The sequence below is a fragment of the Piliocolobus tephrosceles genome, chromosome 8, assembly GCF_002776525.5.
Source record: "Piliocolobus tephrosceles isolate RC106 chromosome 8, ASM277652v3, whole genome shotgun sequence".
NCBI classification, from domain to species: Eukaryota; Metazoa; Chordata; class Mammalia; order Primates; family Cercopithecidae; genus Piliocolobus; species Piliocolobus tephrosceles.
In genome coordinates, this window is record NC_045441.1 from 139535317 (window position 1) to 139554623 (window position 19307).

Below are 19307 nucleotides of genomic sequence, written 5' to 3' on the forward strand. Positions count from 1 at the left end.
GGAAGGCTGGCTCTCCCTGCTGCCTGGCCTGGTGGTCTAGGGGATGCTTGGGACAATTAGGGGATTTTCTGCCCTATTATGGAGCTACCATAGGGGGTGGAAGGCCAGGACCTTACCAAAATCTCTGCTGTTTTGACCCTTGGAGCCTCTTGGGGAGGAGCATCACTGATGGCCACTGTCTACACCCCTGAGCGTCTACTCCTGACCATCTATACCCCTGACTGTCTACACCTCCGATCATCTACGCCCGACGGTCTACACCCCTGACAGGCTTCTCCTGTGGAGGTGGCTCCACACACTGGGGAGGGAAGATGCCCACCTGCCAGAGCAGTGGTCCAGCTGCTTCCTGGTGGATGATGGGGGAGAGCCGAGTTCTGGGGAAGGACTGGTCTGAGGGGCCTTCCCAAGTTCAGTGATAGGTCCTTAAAGGCTGCTTTGCTCAAAGTGGCCCAGGAGAAGTAGGGAGGGAGGAGGGCATTGCCTAATGACATCATGGCCTTCCCATGCCCTGTGAGGCTGGCTCCTCCGGGGCTGGCTCCTGGTTTCTGATCAGACCTCTGTTCTCAGGGGATCCTGCTGAAGCGGAGCGGCAAGTCCCTGAACAAGGAGTGGAAGAAGAAGTACGTGACACTCTGTGACAACGGGCTGCTCACCTATCACCCCAGCCTGCATGTGAGTCTGGGAGGAGGAGTCTCCTGGCGGAGTATGGGGAGGGCAGAGGGAGGATAACAGAATGTGGGCAGCGAGCAGGCTCCAGGACTGGGGGGAAGCAGACCTTAGTGATTTCGAATGGATCATCTCTGGAGAAGGAACCTCGCACTGGAGCTTGGGACGTGCACAAGACCCGGCTGGCCCCTCCCTCGCCCTCTGGGCAGTCAAGCTGTATATCAGACTTTCTAGTTGTCTAAGGTGGGGGATTCAGCCACTTCCACAGAATTTCTAGTTGGGGTGCCAATGTTGCCCAGCAGTTGTGTTAAGCTGGGCAGTGCCAGTGGGGAGCTGTGGGCTCCTAGGCCTGGGATGGTAGAGGACCATGGCTGTTGAGAATGGGCTAGAGCCTCAGACAGTTCTCCCGGGATGACAGTGAGGGTAGCCTTGTCTGTGGTTAGGAGGGTCTGGTGGCCGCGTGGCCTGTGTCCCAGCTGGGGGGTGTTGTGGTGACTGGAGTGGCCCCTGTGCAGCTCCCTCCACCCTTCTTTCCTCCCTCCCCTCACTGCGTGGCTCCAGCACACAGCTGTCACCGGAATCCGTCTCTGTCACCACCCCACTGTGTGGCTAATGAGTTCTCCTGTGGAGCCCCTCGAGCACAGCGCGTGCCCCCCCCCCCCCCCAGAAGCCCTGGGCCTGCCTCTAAATCCACCCAATGTCAGGAAGGCCTGACCCGAGAGGTGCTGGGTCCCTGTGTCCTGGCCGTCACCCAGGCCCGAGAGCACCACCCAGGCAGTCCTGCAGAGAAAACACGCAGAGAAGGCCTAGCCCTCCCGGGCTTCTGGGTATCTGACCATCCTCAGGCAATGGTCCTCCCCGTCAGCTCAGGGGACAACGCCAGTCAGCCCCTCGCCCTTCCTAACATGCCTTACTCCACAGGGCAGGGCCTGGTACCTGGGAGACTGGAGGAGGGAGCACCCGCATTCAGTGCAGCTCCTGAGCTCCTGCTCCAGCCCCCCACTCCCCACCGCGGGCACAGACCTTGTCCCGCTCGCGAGTCCTTGCAAGGCGATGAGAGAGGCAGCCAAGCCTGCTGGGAAGAGCGCTGATGGCAGAGGCAGAAAGTATCGTAGGAGGCCAAAGGGCACTCTTGTGGGCACCAGGCTTTGTTACTGTGTACAGAGAGCCCTACACTAAAGGAAAGGCCAGAAGACAAGGAGAGCCCCAGTATTTCGCTGTCGAAAGGCTCCAAGGGTTTCAGGGCCACTCACAGATAGGAAGTCCCAGGTAGGAGTGCTGAGGCCAGGAGACCACACCAGAGTCTGCTAAGTCCCAGCTTAAGGCATTTCACGGCCGACACCAGCAGGCAGCTTAGCCGTGCCCTTTGCTCATGTCCAGCTGCCCATCTCGGTGGCAGAGCTTGGGAATGGGCCTGTTTCCCCACCTGTGTGGAGCTGCCCTTCCCCTTCCCCCTTTGCCAGGTTCTTACCTGCTCCTCTCTTGTTGTATGTGACCCTAGCTTGGTGCACTGTCTGTGCCCTCTGCCAACGGTGGAGGCAGCGAGGATGAAGAGGAGTGGCAGAGGGTGTCTTGGGATGTGGAAGAAAGGGTGGGTTGTGGGGTTGGGCTGGGTTTTGGTTTCAGTAGAGGGAACACAGCCAGCTGGAGAGCAGAGCTCAGGGGGTTTTCAGAGTCTCCCGGCTGGGGGCTAAGACTTGGACCTATGACTTTGGCTGTGAGTATTACCCAGATTTTTCTGCACTTGCTAAGAGCACCTCCCTCTGGGGCTGACTGAGAGAGTCATGTAAGAGTTACTAACAGGGCGAGTGTTGTCAAGTGAGGAGGGAGCCAGGTTTGCCTGCCTGGGGCCAGGGTGGGTATCTGAGCCCCCCAGGAGTGCCCCTCCATGCCACACTTGTTGCACTGTGTGAGTTCTTAGGATTCACCCTGCAAGGCCAGGCCTGGAAGTCCTGGCACCCAGATCCTGTCACAGGCCCCAAAGCATACTTGGCTACACATGGTGCAAAAGCACGAGTGGAGGCATGGCCGGTTGTGGCTCCACGTGCTCACGCTCTCTGTGGAGCTCTGGCAGAGGCCGCTTCACTTTGTGCCACGCCACCCTCCCCCGCCACGACACTTTCCCTCCCTCCGGGGCTACTGCCTCACCTCCTCCATCTCCCCGGCCACCTTCTTCCAACCTGAGCGTGCTCTTCAGTTGCCAGCAGTGAGCAGGCTGCCTCCCTACCTGTGAGCAGCCGCTTCTCTCTGGGGCTCTTCAAACCCTAAACCCCGGCAGGAAGCATGTCGAGGACGGAGCTCCAGCAACTCCACAGGCTCCCACAGAACTCTGGGCTAAGCCTGGCTCTCCTCTCCAGCAAGGGTCTCCCCTGAGCCCCAAGGGCACTGGGGCTGGTAACTCACCTATGGATGGGGGCGGGGCGGGACAGGACACACACCGGATGAGTTCGTGGGCCAGCCCTGAGCCCCACGCCCGATTCTCGCCTGGCCCAAGAGAGCCCGCCACAGCCTCCCCCATTTTGCAGCCAGCGGAGCCATTCACACAATCACCTTCTGTTAATTCTATCTGCAACATCAATTAAATTGTTTGTAGAAACTAATTGAATGTGGCTTAATCACACATCTTAATAGCTTTCCACGCTCTGAACTCGTTGTTAATTCCAGTAATAAAACGAGATGAGAACGCTGGCTGGGTAATTAGCGAGGAGGCTGGGGAAGAAATTGCTGTTTGATGGTGGGAAATAAAGGCAGCCGTGGTGACCGCTCTCCTGAGCAGCCGCCACTGCCACCATGCTCCCCGTTCTGCTGACGGAGGGAAACGCTGCTGCCTGCCTGAGGTTCCCATCCCTGCTGCTGCTCCTCAAGGTTCTCTCCGCTCTCCTCTGGGCCCAGGCTCCAGGGTTGCCCGGGCACGAGGGTGTGGAGTCTGGGGCTGTGGGCGCCAGCCTGCCCTGGGAATTTGGAGTGTCTGGCTGGTGCCATCAGAGATGCTGAAGTTGGGCCATCCTTTCCCCTGAGGCCAGTTTCTGGCACCTTAGCTCCGAACGGAGTCTACCTGTGCAACTCTTCTTCTTGGCATGGGGTCAGCTTTTCCTGCCATGTCCCAGCCTGGGCATCCCACGGCTGTCGTGGGGCCTGAAAACTGTTGCAGCTTCTGTGACCTCCTTGTGAACTAGAGCAGCCCAAGCCCCTCCCCTAAGGAGGGAGTGCAGCTGTGCCTTTGGCCCAGCCAGCTGTTGACTGTTGTCTGTAGTAGCCGATCTAAGATGTGATTGTGTACAGGGACTGCTGACGGGGACCAGGGACGGGAAGCTGAATCTGTGGGATGCAAGTCGAGAGCCGGTGAGGCAGTGAAGTCATTTAGTCGACACTGGGCTGAAAGCAAGATAGAGGGCCAGTGGGGCCAGTGGCGTGCAGCCCAGTGTGCTGGAGAAGGATGGATGGAGGTACGCTGGGAGGGCAGGAGGGGCTCCTGGGTCTGCTTCCTTCCCAGCCACCTTGGCAAGGCCCCAAGCTGTGGGCAGAGTGCCGCTCCGCCAAGTGTGGGCCGAGCGGCTGTTAAAAGAGATCCTGCCTGGGCGGGAGGCTCACTGATTCCTCGGTTATGTCGTTCTGTGGTTCTGGGACAACGAACAAGACTTTAGCACATGTGTGCTTGGGGCCAGGCACTTGGTACTGTCCCTTACAGAGGACTGGGGTGGCAGGAGGGCACAGGTAAGCCCAGGGCTGCCAGGAGCAGCCGTGGCAGGGAGTGGGGGCTCCTTCCTGAACACACCTTCTAGGCGTGGCTCCTCTGCTGTGGCTGGTTACTGCCCTGGTCCTATTCCTGAAGGGCTGTCTGCCTGGGAAGATGCCATAGCCACCTTGAGAATGAAGGCGACTGCGAACTCGGCCAGACCCACAGGGCTGGACCTGGGCAGGGAGGCCGCGTGCTGACGCCAGGCCTTTCCGCCATTCCCCTGATGACATGGAGCTGTGGGTGATGTCCAGCCCAGCCACAGAAGTGCAGGTGGAGGCTGGTGTTTGGCGCCTCTTTCCTCCATCTAGGTGGTAACGTCCTCACCTTCTCTTAGTGACCAGGGACCAGGTGACTCCTCGTCTATTTGCTGTCCTCATTATTCCTCCCAGAGGGAGCCTGGCGAGACTTCCTGCCCTGCCACTGCTTCCCAAGAGGCAGCAGGCCCCCAGGCTCTTTTCAGCAGATAACGGTGTCGGTTTTCCCTGGAGCTAACGGGGTGAGAAGACAGAGCCAGCCTCAGGGGAAAGCAGTCTGATGGCCAGAGCGGTAAAGGTGAAGGCCGGGCTCCTCAGCATAGGGGGACCGTGCCTGGGAAGACTCCTCACACGACCGCCCTCAGCGTGCAGACATTCCGGGGGTGCTCATGGAGGGAAAGGACGAGCAGATTTATGTCCAATCAGTGTAATTCAGTCAGAAGTTAAACTGGCACCACCACCCAGGTTCTTCTCTCAGGAAGGGCCATAGACCCATGGAGAGGAATTTGTGCCACTCTACCAAGGGCATTAGCTAGGAATTGCCGCAGAGCTCAGGGACAGTGACAGGGACACGGAAGCAGGAGGCAACAGGCTGGGACAGCCCTTAGGACAGTGTCTGATAATAAACACGTGTTGAACAGTTTAAAGGGAAGCTTCTGGAGGAGAGGCTGGAAGCAGGAGGCCCAGCGGGGGCTCCAGGCCAGGTAGCTGCAGGCCCCCACCCTCCCTCCTTGCACTCGGCCGTGGTGCTCCCTAAATGGTGGGGGGAGTTCAAGCACAAAGTGGTCCCCCATCTCCGGGGCCCTGACTTGAAGGCAGGGTGAGTCCCGAGCCCAGGACAGGCTGGAGGAAGCCTGCATACAGGGCACAGGCTTGGGAATCTGAAAGCTGGGCTTGAATCTGACTCTGCTACCGTTTAATTGTGTGTTCCTGGGCAGATAAACCTTTCTAAGCCTCAGTTCCTTCATCTACAAAACAGGCACTACCTCCCTCAGGTAGTGAGGATCACACGAGGTCATACGTGGAATGTATAAATACACCGATGTAGGATGGTAAATACCCTGCACGTGACAGGCAGATGACATGACGGGATGACGATGACTGCCGCAGGGAATCGGTGGGACCTGTGAGACCACCTGTTGCTGTATTCCAAAGTCCAGCAGAAAGAATTGGAGGCTTCCCTTTAAACTGTGCGACAAGTGTTGATTATCAGACACTGTCCTGAGGGCTGGGACTACGCTAGGCTTTAGAAGTTTCTTCATGCCCAGGTGAGGGCTGCGGTGCTTGGTGGCCACCCTGTCATCCATGTCCCCGAGACTCTCCGCTCCCCTCCTCAGCCAGGGGCTCTCTCCCTAAATCCCAGCATGGCCCAACACTCCGCCTGCTTTGTGCTGTTGCCTCCGAAGCTGTTGTTCCTGAGGCCTGAGCCTCAGCGCTTAGCTCCAGGTCCTTAGCCACCCCCAACTCTACCTCCCTCCTGGCAGAGTCCCCCTAGAGCTACTTTGAGCACCGTGGAGATCGAGGTGTAACCCAGACTCAGAGACATTCTGTGGCTTAGAATCCTGCTTTTCTTTTCTTTTCTTTTTTTTTTTTTTTTTGGACGGAGTCTCGCTGGAGTCTCGCTCTGTCGCCCAGGCTGGAGTGCAGTGGTGCGATCTCAGCTCACTGCAATCTCCGCCTCCCGGGTTTACGCCACTCTCCTGCCTCAGCCTCCCGAGTAGCTGGGACTACAGGCGCCCGCCACCTCGCCCGGCTAGTTTTTGTGTATTTTTTAGTAGAGACGGGGTTTCACCGTGTTAGCCAGGATGGTCTCGATCTGAATCCTGCTTTTCAAGATTGGAGCCTTCCTTCCCTCCCACAGCAGGGAGAGACCTGGGAGCTGCGAGGCTCAGTGCTGAAGTGACTGCTGCTAACCGTCTTCATCTGTCTCCCCCACCCGGCCTTAGGATTACATGCAGAACATCCACGGCAAGGAGATTGACCTGCTGCGGACAACGGTGAAAGTGCCAGGGAAGCGCTTGCCCCGAGCCACACCTGCCACAGCCCCGGGCACCAGCCCCCGTGCCAACGGGCTGTCCGTGGAGCGGAGTAACACACAGCTGGGTGGGGGCACAGGTGAGGCGGCTGCTGAGGTGGGGTCTGCAGGGTGGCTGCTATGGAGCCCAGGCAGGCAGGCATTCTGGGCTTGGCTGCTTCTCAGCCTGGGCACAGGGTGCTGGCCAGCATCACACTTCAAGGTCACCTCAGCCAAAGACATGTGCCCTAATGCAGCCCTAGTGGAGTTAATTGAGGTGGCAGCAAATGTCTAGACCAGCAGTTGATCTGGATGCCAGCCGGGGCCAGGCGGTGTCATGTTTGGGCAGTGGTGCTGGTGGTCCTAGGCCCATCTCTGCATCCGGATCCAAGGCAGGCGACGGGTGGGGGCAGTGCCTCTGGGTGCATGGCCAGCATCTCAGCCAAGGTTGACGTGGGGATGGGGGAGGCACGGAGCTGTCTGGGGTCAAGCTGGTGCATATTCTCAGGCCTGAGTGAGAGGTGGGATCTCTGCTCAGAGAGGACTGAATTTAGACAGGAGCTGGAGGCAGGAAACTCCAGTGAAGCGCTGTCGTGTTCTTGCCTTTTCAACTGATAGTGCTGGCTCAGGCGAAAGGCCTCCTGTCCCAAGGAACTCCCTTCCTAGTGCCGCTTCACTCCTCCTCCTTCGGGCCCCAGGCCCTGTGCTTTTCCAGGGTCCGTCCTTCCACACTCGTTTCCCTCATTCCAGAGCCGCTGACTCCCGACTGCTTTCCCCGAGACTTCAGTATCCCCGACGTTGTCCTAGACCATTGTATCTCGTTCCTGGGCCCAGGAACAGCTGCCCCAAACCCTGCCAGGCTGGGGCCATTCCTGTGCCCTGTCCCAGCAGTCAGCGCCTGGTAGCACAGGTCTGCAGCTGGGTGAGTCACCTCCCTAGAGGGCCTGTGCTTGTCACAGTGAGGGGAGGATGTGACAGACTTAGTGGACAAGTGGTTGGGGATACGAAGTCCCCTGGAATGGATGGGAGAGACCCCAAACAATAAAGAATTGTCTCACTCAAAATGCGGATGGGACTCCGCTGAGAAAGCCCAGGTTAGAGGGAAGGAAGGCGCAATGATGCCTCCAGGTGTGGTCCTCGTTGGAGGCAAGGCTCCTGAAACAGGTGTGCTGGGCCCGCTCTCGCAGAACTGCCATGGACCAGGCTGAAGGCAGGGGAGTGGCCGGGGAGGGGCCTGACACGACTGAGATGTGCCATATGCAGCAGATGTCTCTGCATCAGGCCCCAGGTCCACAGCAGCTCTGAAGTGGACATTATTGTCCCCATTTTAACGAGGAAACAGAGGCTTGGCATAGCTAACAGACTTGTCTGTAAATTCCACAGGAAGTGGGAGACCTAGGGCTCAGCCTAATTGGGTCTGACTTGAAGAGCCATGTTCTTTCCTCCAAGCCACCCTGAGCTCAGAAAGGAAGCCTGTGAGGTGGATGGAGGGAAGGAAGGAAGCCAAGGAGGAGAAAGTAGCCACTGCCCATCATGGGGCTCTGCCAGTGGGGGGCCTTGAGCCTGCTGTGGGGTTGCACTGGCCTGATGGCGGGTCACAGGCAGTCTTCAGTGCTCTTCCCGGAGAGCAGGACAGAGCTGCAGGGAGCCCTCTGGCATCGGCCCCCAGGAGCCCCTTGGGTCAGCTTGAGGTTTCTCTTATCATCCCAAAGTGAGGAGCAGGCCCAAGCGAGTCCCTTTCCTCACGCCAGGGAGCCAGAGGACAGCCGGGCTGTTTCCCTAGAGTGAGGGACACGAGAAGGCGCTGTCCTGTCCCGTTCCTGTCCCTGACATCCCTCACCTGGTATCCCTGACATCCCTCACCTGGGAGCGGCAGTGGCATGGAGGAGGCAGCCCTGTGCTCTTGCTCCTGTACTGACAGCGCCCACACGCAGGAGCTCGCGGACGGTGCCCACCCGGCCCGCAGCCCGCTGCCGCGTGCCGACACCGACCCTCATGCACACTCACACATGTCTCTCGCTCACCGGGCGATGTTAACATCTCATTATCTTTGTTACTGTAATTACATTATCCGCTGCTTTATGCAGAATTATCCTCCGAGGACTAATTGATGGCTCCATGTTTAATTCATTAATCATTAGCATCAAATTCGACAATTACAGTGCACACTGATTGTGGGATTGCAGGCGTAATGAGGGGAGAATTAACAAAGGAAAGGGAAAGCACTTTCCCTCCCTCAGGGTTTTGGGCTGGGGGCTTGAGGAGGAAGTTGGGCCTGTGATGTCTTTGGATGGGGCTAGGGATGAGGGGAATACGATTTGGAACCTGGAAGGCAATGAAAGCAGGCGTGAGGAGAAGCAAGGTGTCTCAGAAATGAGGGACCGAGTGTGCACCCCGGAGGGTTTCCTGAGGCGGGACCTGTGAGGGCGGAGGAGGGGAGGTGGGCAGGATTCTGAAGAGGCAGCATCTGTGTGTGCCTTCTGGGCCTGGAGATGGAGACCGGCCTGTAGCCTCAGTGCTGCACGTATGTGACTAAGTACTTACTATGTGTCTGGTCGTGTTGGGGGTGTTGTGACACATACAAGAGGAACATAAAACTTGCTGCCTGCCTTTAGGCGTCATCCCAGTGGCAGAGCAGTGACACGCTGGGCCATTCCTTTCCCTTCCAGCTGCTGCAGCCCGGTGCCGCCTCCCCATAGGCTTCCCCTCAGTCCCACCGCCTGCAGGGCTGGTGTGGGGCCTGGTGCCTGCCCTTCCCCTGGCTGGGCCCAGGCTGCTGTCTCCAGCTTTGGCCAGCTCCGAGCCCCTTCTCTGCTTTCTCACTAACGTCCAGCACCTGGCTGGCTCCTCGGCTTCAAGGTTCAAGCACCCCAGGTTTGGCCCCCCTGTTCTTAGACCTCCTAGGGCCATTTCCTTCTGGTCTCAGTCTTGGGTGAACTGAAGAAGGGGAAGGAAGGTTAGGTTCTCGGTGTTCCAACTCAGGCCTTCGAGTGTCACAGGCCTCTGAGGCCCCGTGGCTGTTCCCAGAATCTCTCCAGCAGGGGCTCAGCCAGGGAGTGAGGTGGGAGAATCGTGCCGCTCTCTGTCCTCCTGAACTGCCGGCTGCGCCTGCCCCAGCCTTGGCTTTCCTAGAGCCTTTGATTCCCCCTGGCTCTGCCATTCTTCCCTGATGGGAAACGAAAGATTAATTTTCTCCAGCCCAACAGGATAATTACTAATACTAATTAGACATAATTACTTGAATTTGATACAGTTATTTCTCGTCAGAATGGCGGTAAAGCTGAGGCAAAGCAAATGGCATATCTGGACTAGAATGGAGGGTGCAGGGGCCCAAGCCAGGAGGACCCCCACAAGGAACGCTGCAGAGATGGGCGTCAGCACCACCCAGCTCCACAAGTTGGGAGATCTCTGATGCAGAGACCTCTCCCTACTCCCAGATCACAGTGAGGGGACAGAGCTGTAGACCTTTCTGCTCATGGAGAGAGGAGGGTGTGAAGATCTGGGGACAGGCTGCTTCCTAAAGCACACAGCGCCCCTGCGCGGCCTCTGGCTCTCCCAGAAGCTGGCCCGCCACCTGATGAACCAGTGCCCTGCTGGAATTTCTCCGGCTCTGCCCTGCAGCCCTATTTTTAGGACAGTATATTTGAGGATTCTCCCGGGCCCGGCCTCCCTTCCCAGTCTGACCCTTCCCACCCCCAGGTGCCCCCCACTCGGCCAGCAGCGCATCCCTGCACTCTGAGCGCCCCCTCAGCAGCTCGGCCTGGGCTGGCCCGCGCCCTGAGGGGCTGCACCAGCGCTCCTGCTCCGTTTCCAGCGCCGACCAGTGGAGTGAGGTCACCACTTCCCTGCCCCCAGGCATGCAGCACCCTGGTGAGTGGTGGCTCTGCTGCTTCCCACCTTTTCTGGGGCCCCAGTGACAGAGAGGAGGGGAACTGGGCAGCATTCTTTGCTTGGGAGGCTGCAGTGGGACAGTGTCCAGGCCAAGGGGTGGGGCCCAGCTGGGCCTCCAGGGCTTGTCAGAGAGACCTTGCTTTGGGGCTAGTACTGATGTTGTCTTGGAAGCAGAGTAGAGGCGCTGTCCCTTCTCCAGCCTCCACGTGCAGCCCTTTTCCCCAGAGACCCGGTCGCCTGCAGCCCTGCCTAGGGCCAGCGCTAGAGGCCCGCCCTCTGCAGCTCCTCCTCCCCTTCGTCCCCAGGCGGCGCTGGTGGCGGCTCCCGCATCCCCATCAGCCCCCCGCGCAGTCAGCTCATCAGCCTCCCGGCAGGGGGACAGGGAAGCGGCTGAGTAGGGAGGTCGGAGGCTGGGCGCTCTAAGCCCTGTGAGCCACGTTCCGAAGGCAGCAGCATCTTACCCGCTACTGTGGAGTGGAGGGGGGTCCCTGTGGAGTTGTCCCGAAAGGTCGTTTTCCACCTGTGCTGCCCCCTCAGACAGGCCTCCACCCATCCTAGGGGGGGTTGGTGACTCCACCGTCTCCCGCCTGCCCCTTCCACCTGCTTCCAGGCTCTTCCATTTGCCCCTTTGTCTGTTCTCTTTCTCTCTCTGCTTTTCTTCCCTTTGACCCTACTTCTTACTTTCACCATTGACCACAGACCCCATCGGCAGTTCTAAAGGCTCAAAAGGGCGTGGAGCCAGCTCTCCTGTCCCTTGCCCTTTCCATGCCCTTGTCCTGAGCGATGGTGTAATGACAGGAAGACCCAGGGTGCCCCACTGTCACCCCAACCAAGGGTGCTTTCCCTAATTGGCTTCCCAGAGGCCTTCCTTGAGCCCTCCCAGTAGGAGCCCTGAGGCCCAGCCTCTGAGCTGCCATGGCCTCAGGAGCGTGGGCTGAGGGAGGAGCTGGGCGGTGCCAGCACAGGGATCTGCCCCACCTCTCGATCCACGCCCAGCCCACCCCTGGGGGAAGTGAGCTTGGAGCGCAGGAGAAGGGGAGCCAGGGGCCCTTGCCTTGGGTCACCGGTCCAGTGGCCTGTGCTGGCCTGCATGAGGGCCCTCTGTTGAGTCTGGAAGGAGGAAGGCAGGGAGGGAGGGAGCGTGTCTGCCTCTAATGAAGTTTGACATTTAGTGGTGAGCGCAGGGCGGGGTGTGGGAGACGGAGCTTGATTAGCGCGCTCTAATTGACAGTAATTAGGCAGCTCCTGATTGTTTCTAATTCTGCTATTAATTGTGAGGAGCGGGGAGTGTGATTGAGGATAAATTTGGTGCGGAGCTGCTGGGGCTTCAGCTCCCCGTGAGTTCCCTGGGCTGCCTTCCACCCCTCCAGGCTGCAGAGGCAGCTTCCTCCCTTTGCCTCCATCCTGTTCTGCCTAAGTTTCCTACTCTCTCTCCACATTTGCCTCCTCCAAGGCTGGGGAGCTTTGGGACTGGGAAGCCCAGGCAGACCTCACCTAGAGAGAGGTGTCCGTCTGGCTCTCCTGAGTGTGGCCCAGCTACAGTTGGCAGGACTGGTCCTCTCCTCCTCCCAGTGCCCTGCGCCCCTCCCCTCCTCTGCCTCCCTTCTTCCCACACTTCTCCAACTCTCCCCTCACCAGCCAGTGGCCCAGCTGAGGTACTCAGTTCCAGCCCCAAGCTGGATCCTCCCCCATCTCCCCACTCCAACCGGAAGAAGCACCGGAGGAAAAAGAGCACCGGGACCCCCCGACCAGACGGCCCCAGCAGTGCTGCTGAAGGTTAGGGGGACCCAGAGGGAAACCGGGCACAGGAGGTGGGCAGTGGGTCTTGGGGATAGTACCCTAAAAGTAACACCTATTTTTTTTTTTTTTTTTTTTGTATTCATTGGATTAAGCACTTTCTAGTAGTTGCTAATCAAAGTAGTTCTACAACTTCTTTTGGTAATCTAGACCTGGTATCTTAGAAAAGTTCTTCTGCGAACTGAAACCCTTTCTGTTGAAATGTGGGCTTACTTCATTTATTCTTAAAGAAGGTAAATGACAGCAGACTGCTACATCAGTAGCTCCTCTAAGATGTCCGGGCAGGACCTGTGTTTTCTGTCTCTTGTGTCATCCTGAGTTTAATAAGTGCTGGGTATTTACTAGGTGCTTAATACATGTGTACAGATTGGCCGAGTCTCTCCTTAGTTTTCCTTAGGCTAAGGAGTTCCAGGTCCTGAAGCCTTCTTCCATAGGACCTTTCTCTTCCTCTGTTGATTATACTGCTGCTCCTCAGATTTTCCCCAAAGTATCTTCAAAACCTGCCTCTTCTTGGTGATTGGAGTTTCTTTGCTCCCAAATAAGTTTAACACTTCCATAGACTCATAATGTCTCGCTTCTGCTCTAATTGTCAGGGTAGAGGTATGGGTCAGGGGAGCAGAGACACCTAGCCAGCCTGCGACAGTGATGCTTAGTACTTACAGCATGGGGTCTCGCTTCTGGTCCGGCAGACTGAGCCCCACAAATGATCAGGGAGATCTCGTAGTTCAAAGGCTGTGGTCGAAAGCAAGGTGAGGTGCAGTGGTGGTGCCTGGGGAAGGAGGCGCCGGTTCTATTTCTATGGGAAGGCGGTTCTGCTAACAGTCCCTGAGAACAAGGGCCCAGCAGAGGAGGAATTCCAGGCGATGTCGGTGTCACTGAGGTGAGGTTGCCTGGGGCCAAGATGCAGTGAGGACTTACAAGCAGGGATGGCCTTGGCAGAGCTGGGGTTCACCCTGGGGCCTTACCATAGGCACCTGTGCTGTCTTCCCAGCCCCCAGGACACAGTCACACTGCTGTTAGGAATGTTCACCCATGGGGCGGTGACCATTGGGAATGAGATTCACGCGGCTGTCTTCTGGGGCCTGGGGGAGCAGAGCTTGGAAGAGCTTCACCACATTGCTTGGGATCACAGTCCAGCCCTCAGTGCTTGTCACTACAGATGCCCTCAGGCCCCTCTTTGCTCACATACTCCAGGTCCTAGAGAAAACCTGTCCTCCTCTCCCCCATCCACTTGCCCTTCCTGCCTGTCTATGCCATGGCAGTGGGGGAGGGGCCCAGCTCCCATGAGCCCCACGCTGACGCCGTCAGGAATATTGGGTTTAATGAGCTGCAAAATGAGGCGGCTGCAGCTGACATGTACGGATGGTGCCCACACCCGCCCTCCCCCACCCTCTCCCAGTGTTTGCCTCCTAGCACCCCATCGCATCCTTCTCCAGATACTGAGCTCTTTCTCTGGGAAGCACCCCACTGATTTCACACCCATTCCCGGCAGTGCCAGGGGTGCCAAGATCTTGCACCCCCCATCTGTTTTCACTTAAGCTCCACAGGTGGTTGGGAAGGCGGATTGGGAGCTCACACCAGTCTTGCAGGTTTACTCTGGCCTCCCCCTGCGAGGTGTCCTGGAGCGTGTGGCCTTGTGGCTGGGGAAGGATCTAGGGGAGGACACGTGCCAGTGGAGCAGGGTAGTGAGTGGCATTGTGGCGATAGCATGCCCTGGGTGTGCCCACGGGCCAGGAGCCCTGATGGCATGAACACCCCCAACAGAGGCAGAGGAGTCGTTTGAATTCGTGGTGGTGTCCCTCACCGGGCAGACGTGGCACTTCGAGGCCTCAACGGCGGAGGAGCGGGAGCTGTGGGTTCAGAGTGTGCAGGCCCAGATCCTTGCCAGCCTGCAGGGCTGCCGCAGTGCCAAGGACAAGGTGGGTACAGAGTGACTGGGCCCCCACAGAGCACCTGGCTGGGGTGGGACTGAAAGGGGCCTCATGACTGACTAACCGCCCCTTGTCTCTCCTGCTGTGCGACAGGCTCGACTGGGGAACCAGAACACAGCTCTGGCTGTGCAGGCGGTCCGCACCGTTCGTGGCAACAGCTTTTGTATCGACTGCGATGCACCTAGTGAGTGCAGGGCTGGTGGGGCTGGGAGCTGGGGACAGCCCAGGGAAAGCTCCGCAGGCATCAAGGAGCAGGGAAGAGGGCAGGGAAGACTTCCGGAGTTGTCCCAAACTCTGGTGGCCTGCCTGCTGCCGCTGTATCATTGTCCTCTCCTTGCCTAGATCCAGACTGGGCCAGCCTGAACCTGGGTGCCCTGATGTGCATTGAGTGCTCGGGCATCCACCGACACCTGGGGGCTCACCTGTCCCGGGTGCGCTCCCTCGACCTCGATGACTGGCCGCCTGAGCTGCTGGCTGTCATGACTGCCATGGGCAATGCCCTCGCCAACAGCGTCTGGGAGGGGGCCTTGGGTGGCTACTCCAAGCCAGGGCCTGACGCCTGCAGGTGAGCGGATGGCACCCTGGAGTTGGCCAGGAATGGGGGAACCGTTGGGGGCTCCCAGCATGGGGAAGATTGGAGTGGCTGTGATGGTATTAGAAGGGTTAAAACTGTCCGTTGCTCTGCTTGGCAGTTGGCCCCTTGGGGGTGCCCCTCCTGCTCTGGTGCCTGTCACTCAGTCGCCTCACAACAACGGGCCCTTTCTGAGCGTTATCAGCAGGTCAGGGGCCAGCAGGAGGCGCATGCGCAGGGCCCCTATCACGGTGTGGTGCAGAGCGCCCACTCCGGAGCTCTGAGATGGGGAGAATGGGTGGGAGATAGGGGAGTGCATGGCCCCCCAGTGCAGGCCCCCACCCGCTTTGTTCCAGCACTGCCAATCCAAGAGAGTTCAGACGGCCAGATAAACTGCAACACGGGCCTGCCTGGAATCTTCCTGCCCTCTCAGCCCCCACATCCCTACTGTCCCCAGGGGTCCTCCCTTCCGTGTCCCTTCCTTTCAGCTTCTCCCGCCCCCCTTTCCATTACCCACTGCCCCTCTGTGTGCCTGGTGTTTCCAAGGCTTCTCTCCTCCCTTTCTGCTCCGTCTCATCTTCTCTCACTCTTTCTTCCTTCTTCCCCCTGCTGCTTGCTTCCTTTCCTGCCCACCTTCTTGGCTCCCCCCCACCGTTGCTTGGTGTCCTTCCTTGGCTCATGCCCTGATGGGCCTGTGGTTGCAGAGAGGAGAAGGAACGCTGGATACGGGCCAAGTATGAACAGAAGCTCTTCCTGGCCCCACTGCCAAGCTCAGATGTGCCGCTGGGGCAGCAGCTGCTCCGGGCCGTGGTGGAAGATGACCTGCGGCTGTTGGTGATGCTCCTGGCACATGGCTCCAAAGAGGAGGTGAATGAGACCTATGGGGACGGGGATGGGCGGACAGCTCTACATCTCTCCAGTGCCATGGCCAATGTTGTCTTCACGCAGCTGCTCATCTGGGTGAGTCACGTGTCTCTAGCCTGCCCTGACCACACTCTTCTTAGCCTTGTTCTTTGAAAGCCACCTCTTCTTTCCTCCCCTACAACCAATCTGTCTTCTCCCATGTCATGCCAACTGTGAACCTGTGTTTTCTCCTACAGTACGGGGTGGACGTGAGGAGCCGGGACGCCCGGGGCCTGACTCCACTGGCCTATGCTCGCCGGGCCGGCAGCCAGGAGTGTGCTGACATCTTGATCCAGCATGGCTGCCCTGGGGAGGGCTGTGGCTTAGTGCCTACCCCCAACAGAGAGCCTGCCAATGGCGCCAACCCCTCTGCTGAGCTTCACCGTAGTCCTAGCCTCCTATAAGGCCCAGGAAGAGGGCAGAGGGGCCAGAAGGACTCCATGGCCCGAAGACCATCCTCCTTGCAGGCACTGTGGGAACAGACACAGAGATGGAGAAGCAGGGACATGCCAAGAGGACGAAGCAGAGGAAATTAGGGAGGAGAGTCAAAGGGATCAAGGAGAGTTTGGGGATCTGAGCTGCAGCAGAGAGGGATGAGGGATTTAACCCTCTGCCCTAAGGTGCCATTGAAAAGGGACAGGACCCTTCGGAGGTGCCGGTGAGGAGAGGGGAGCAGGACCTCTCCCTCCTCCAGACCCCTGCCTCCTAGTGCCAGCCCCTCACACGCCTTCATCTGAAATAGGAGGACGGCCCAGGTTGGGGGTGCTGGATGAAAGAGACGAGGGGTGATCTGTGAGTCCCATGTAAACTTTGTACATTGGAATATTTATGTTTGTGTACATATTTGATGTGTGTGTGTATGATGAGCCAATAAACCAGATTGTGTGCGTGGTCTTGTTTCCCCCTTTTATGTCGCCGCCGCCCTCCCAAGCGCGCCCCTCAGCTCTGCTCTCTGCTTGTCCCGTTCTTCTCATTGTTTACCATGTTCTGAGGTTTTCTTCCCTCTGGCTGGCTGGGTCCCAGGTGGTCATTCCTCAGCCTCCTATGTGCATTGCTTTCTTTCAGCCTTCCCTTGGTAGGGTGTGGTTGAGTTTTCAGCAGCACAGCACAAGGCCCCTGATGAGAAGACACAAAGCTCTTTGCTTCCAACTGGGTGCTGCCTCCCCAACCTTCAGGCAGCTTTTTTTTTTTTTTTTTTTTTTTTGAGACAGAGTCTCGCTCTGTCACCTAGGCTGAAGTGCAGTGGTGCGATCTCGGCTCACTGCAACCTCATTCTCCCGAGTTCAAGCGATTCTCCTGCCTCAGCCTCCCAAGTAGCTGGGATTACAGGCGCCTACCACCACACCCAGCTTATTTTTGTATTTTTAGTAGAGAGGGGTTTTTGCCATGTTAGCCAGGCTGGTCTTGAACTCCTGACCTCGGGTGATCCACCTGCCTCGGCCTCCCAAAGTGCTGGGATTACAGGCGTGAGCCGGCATGCCCAGCCATCAGGTAGGTTTTCCAGCTGCTCTCTTCATTTGTCATCAATATTCTATGTAGAAAGCTTGTTGCCACGCCCTGTACTGGCCAGAATGTACCCCGAGAGAGGGCGTAAGCATTGCCCCTTTCCTACAAGTCTGGGAATGGCCATACAGCAGGATGTACAGGGAGATACTTGAGTCAGTCAGTACCCGGGAGAAGAACTGAGGGTGCCGCAGGATAAGTGGTAGCACTTCTCTCCAGATAGCTGTGTTACAACATAGACTGACTTGTGCCTGGGCTTTGCTTGTGAGGAAAGGGGAGGAGGTAGGTGGCTGACACCAGAATAGCTGCCCTAACTCCCACCATCTTGCCAAGCCAAGCTGGGGGCAGAATCCAGAGTTCCTGCTTTTCCTTCTGACTGAATCCCTTAGTCCAGAAGGAAGACCTGGGGGAAGTGCTTCTCCCTGCTGGTTCTGAAAGGATGAGAACTTGTTGAGTTAGAGTCCTGGCCCTCTGAGGAGTCTGTTGCTGTCCCATTCCTGGACCCACGTTGCTGGTAGCCCTTGTCTTCTCTTTTTAAAAAAAAAATTTCCCACAGACCAGGTGCAGTGGCTCACACCTGTAATCCCAGCACTTTGGGAGGCCGAAGTGGGCAGATCACGAGGTCAAGAGTTTGAGACCAGCCTGGCCAACGTAGTGAAACCCTGTCTCTACTAAAAATACAAAAATTAGCCAGGCATAATGGTGGGCGCCTGTAATCCCAGCTACTCAGGAGGCTGAGGCAGGAGAATTGCTTGAACCCAGGAGACATAGGTTGCAGTGAGCCGAGATCGCGCCACTGCACTCCAGCCTGGGTGGCAGAGCAAGACTCCATCTCAGGGGTAAAAAAAATTCCCACAGACCTGACATAGGCCCTTTCTAAAACACCATGAGCATATGTTGGGTGTGGTGGGCCGGTGTGTTGTGCAGGTAAATAGGCAAGTAACACTCTTCAGAGGAAGCCAGGCTTTATTTTCTCAGCCCACAGCCCCTTTTGCAAGGCTGATGCAAAATAGAGGGCAAAATAGAGACAGGGCCGTGGGTTATGTGTAGGAGTAGGCGCCTGGGCTCCAAATACTAGCAATGGTCGCCTCCAGATTCCCTATGGAAAACAAGCTGCTTGGGCTGGTTGAATACTGCTTTGAACAGGTTAGGAGGCTTCATAGGTAGAGCCAGAAAACCCCTGCAGATCGGGGCCTTGGTTTGAGCTGCTTCTCATCTGTGGCCTTCCTGTCCAGGTGCTCTCTTGCCTGCCACCACAGGGGGCACATGGCCACAGAAGCTCTGCTCCAGCTCTGCCAGAATGACGATGGCTCCTGTGATCCTCAACCTCTGCCTGGCTTATCTCCTAAAAAGATCTAACCACGGCCAGGTGCGGTGGCTCATGCCTGTAATCCTAGCACTCTGGGAGGCCGAGGTGGGCAGATCACGAAGTCAGGAGATCGAGACCATCCTGGCTAACACGGTGAAACCCCATCTCTACTAAAAATACCAAAAATACAAAAAAAAAAAAAAAAAAAAAAAAAATTAGCCGGGTGTGATGGCGGGTGCCTGTAGTCCCAGCTACTCAGGAGGCTGAGACAGGAGAATGGCGTGAACCTGGGAGTTGGAGCTTACAGTGAGCTGAGATTGTGCCACTGCACTCAAGACTGGGCAACAGAGTGAGACTCCATCTCAAAAAAAAAATGGTTCTAACCCCATAGGTTTCCTGTGAAGGCTGGATCTAAGGTATCAGGGAGACTTGGCCTTGATCTAGACCAGGCTGGGAATGGGGCTGGTCTGGACTACATATTTTTAGCCTAATTCTCAAGCCCTGCTGAAATTTAGCCAAAAAATAAAGAAGACCTGCCCTGCTCTGTGTGTCCTAGCTGGAGAACTGTGGAACCATTGTTAATGACCAGTCATGGCTCCAGGTTGCTTTGTTTGGTTGCCCAAACCAGCTAGGAGAAATGGGCTGCCAAGGGGAGCTGTCTTGGTCTCGCCATAAGAAGTGTCCAGCACGTGTCAGGGTGATGAGACGTTGATAAGTCTTCCATTCCAG

General features: G+C 57.5%; 1 protein-coding gene across 2 annotated transcripts in view; it reads left to right on the forward strand.

The window, feature by feature from the left end:
- AGAP3 (ArfGAP with GTPase domain, ankyrin repeat and PH domain 3) overlaps positions 1-16658 on the forward strand; it is a 63460-nt gene extending 46802 nt beyond the window's left edge. Inside the window, exons 11-19 of one of the 2 annotated variants that reach the window (XM_031936092.1) lie at positions 568-672; positions 6606-6774; positions 10373-10543; positions 12203-12340; positions 14126-14280; positions 14386-14476; positions 14635-14857; positions 15568-15823; positions 15964-16658. In XM_031936092.1, coding sequence (XP_031791952.1) covers positions 568-672; positions 6606-6774; positions 10373-10543; positions 12203-12340; positions 14126-14280; positions 14386-14476; positions 14635-14857; positions 15568-15823; positions 15964-16170 — 1515 coding nt within the window. In that variant the 3' untranslated portion in view covers positions 16171-16658. The remainder of the gene's footprint in view (positions 1-567; positions 673-6605; positions 6775-10372; positions 10544-12202; positions 12341-14125; positions 14281-14385; positions 14477-14634; positions 14858-15567; positions 15824-15963) is intronic. The other variant, XM_023225457.1, reaches the window with a different exon arrangement.
- The last annotated feature ends 2649 nt before the right edge of the window (positions 16659-19307 follow it).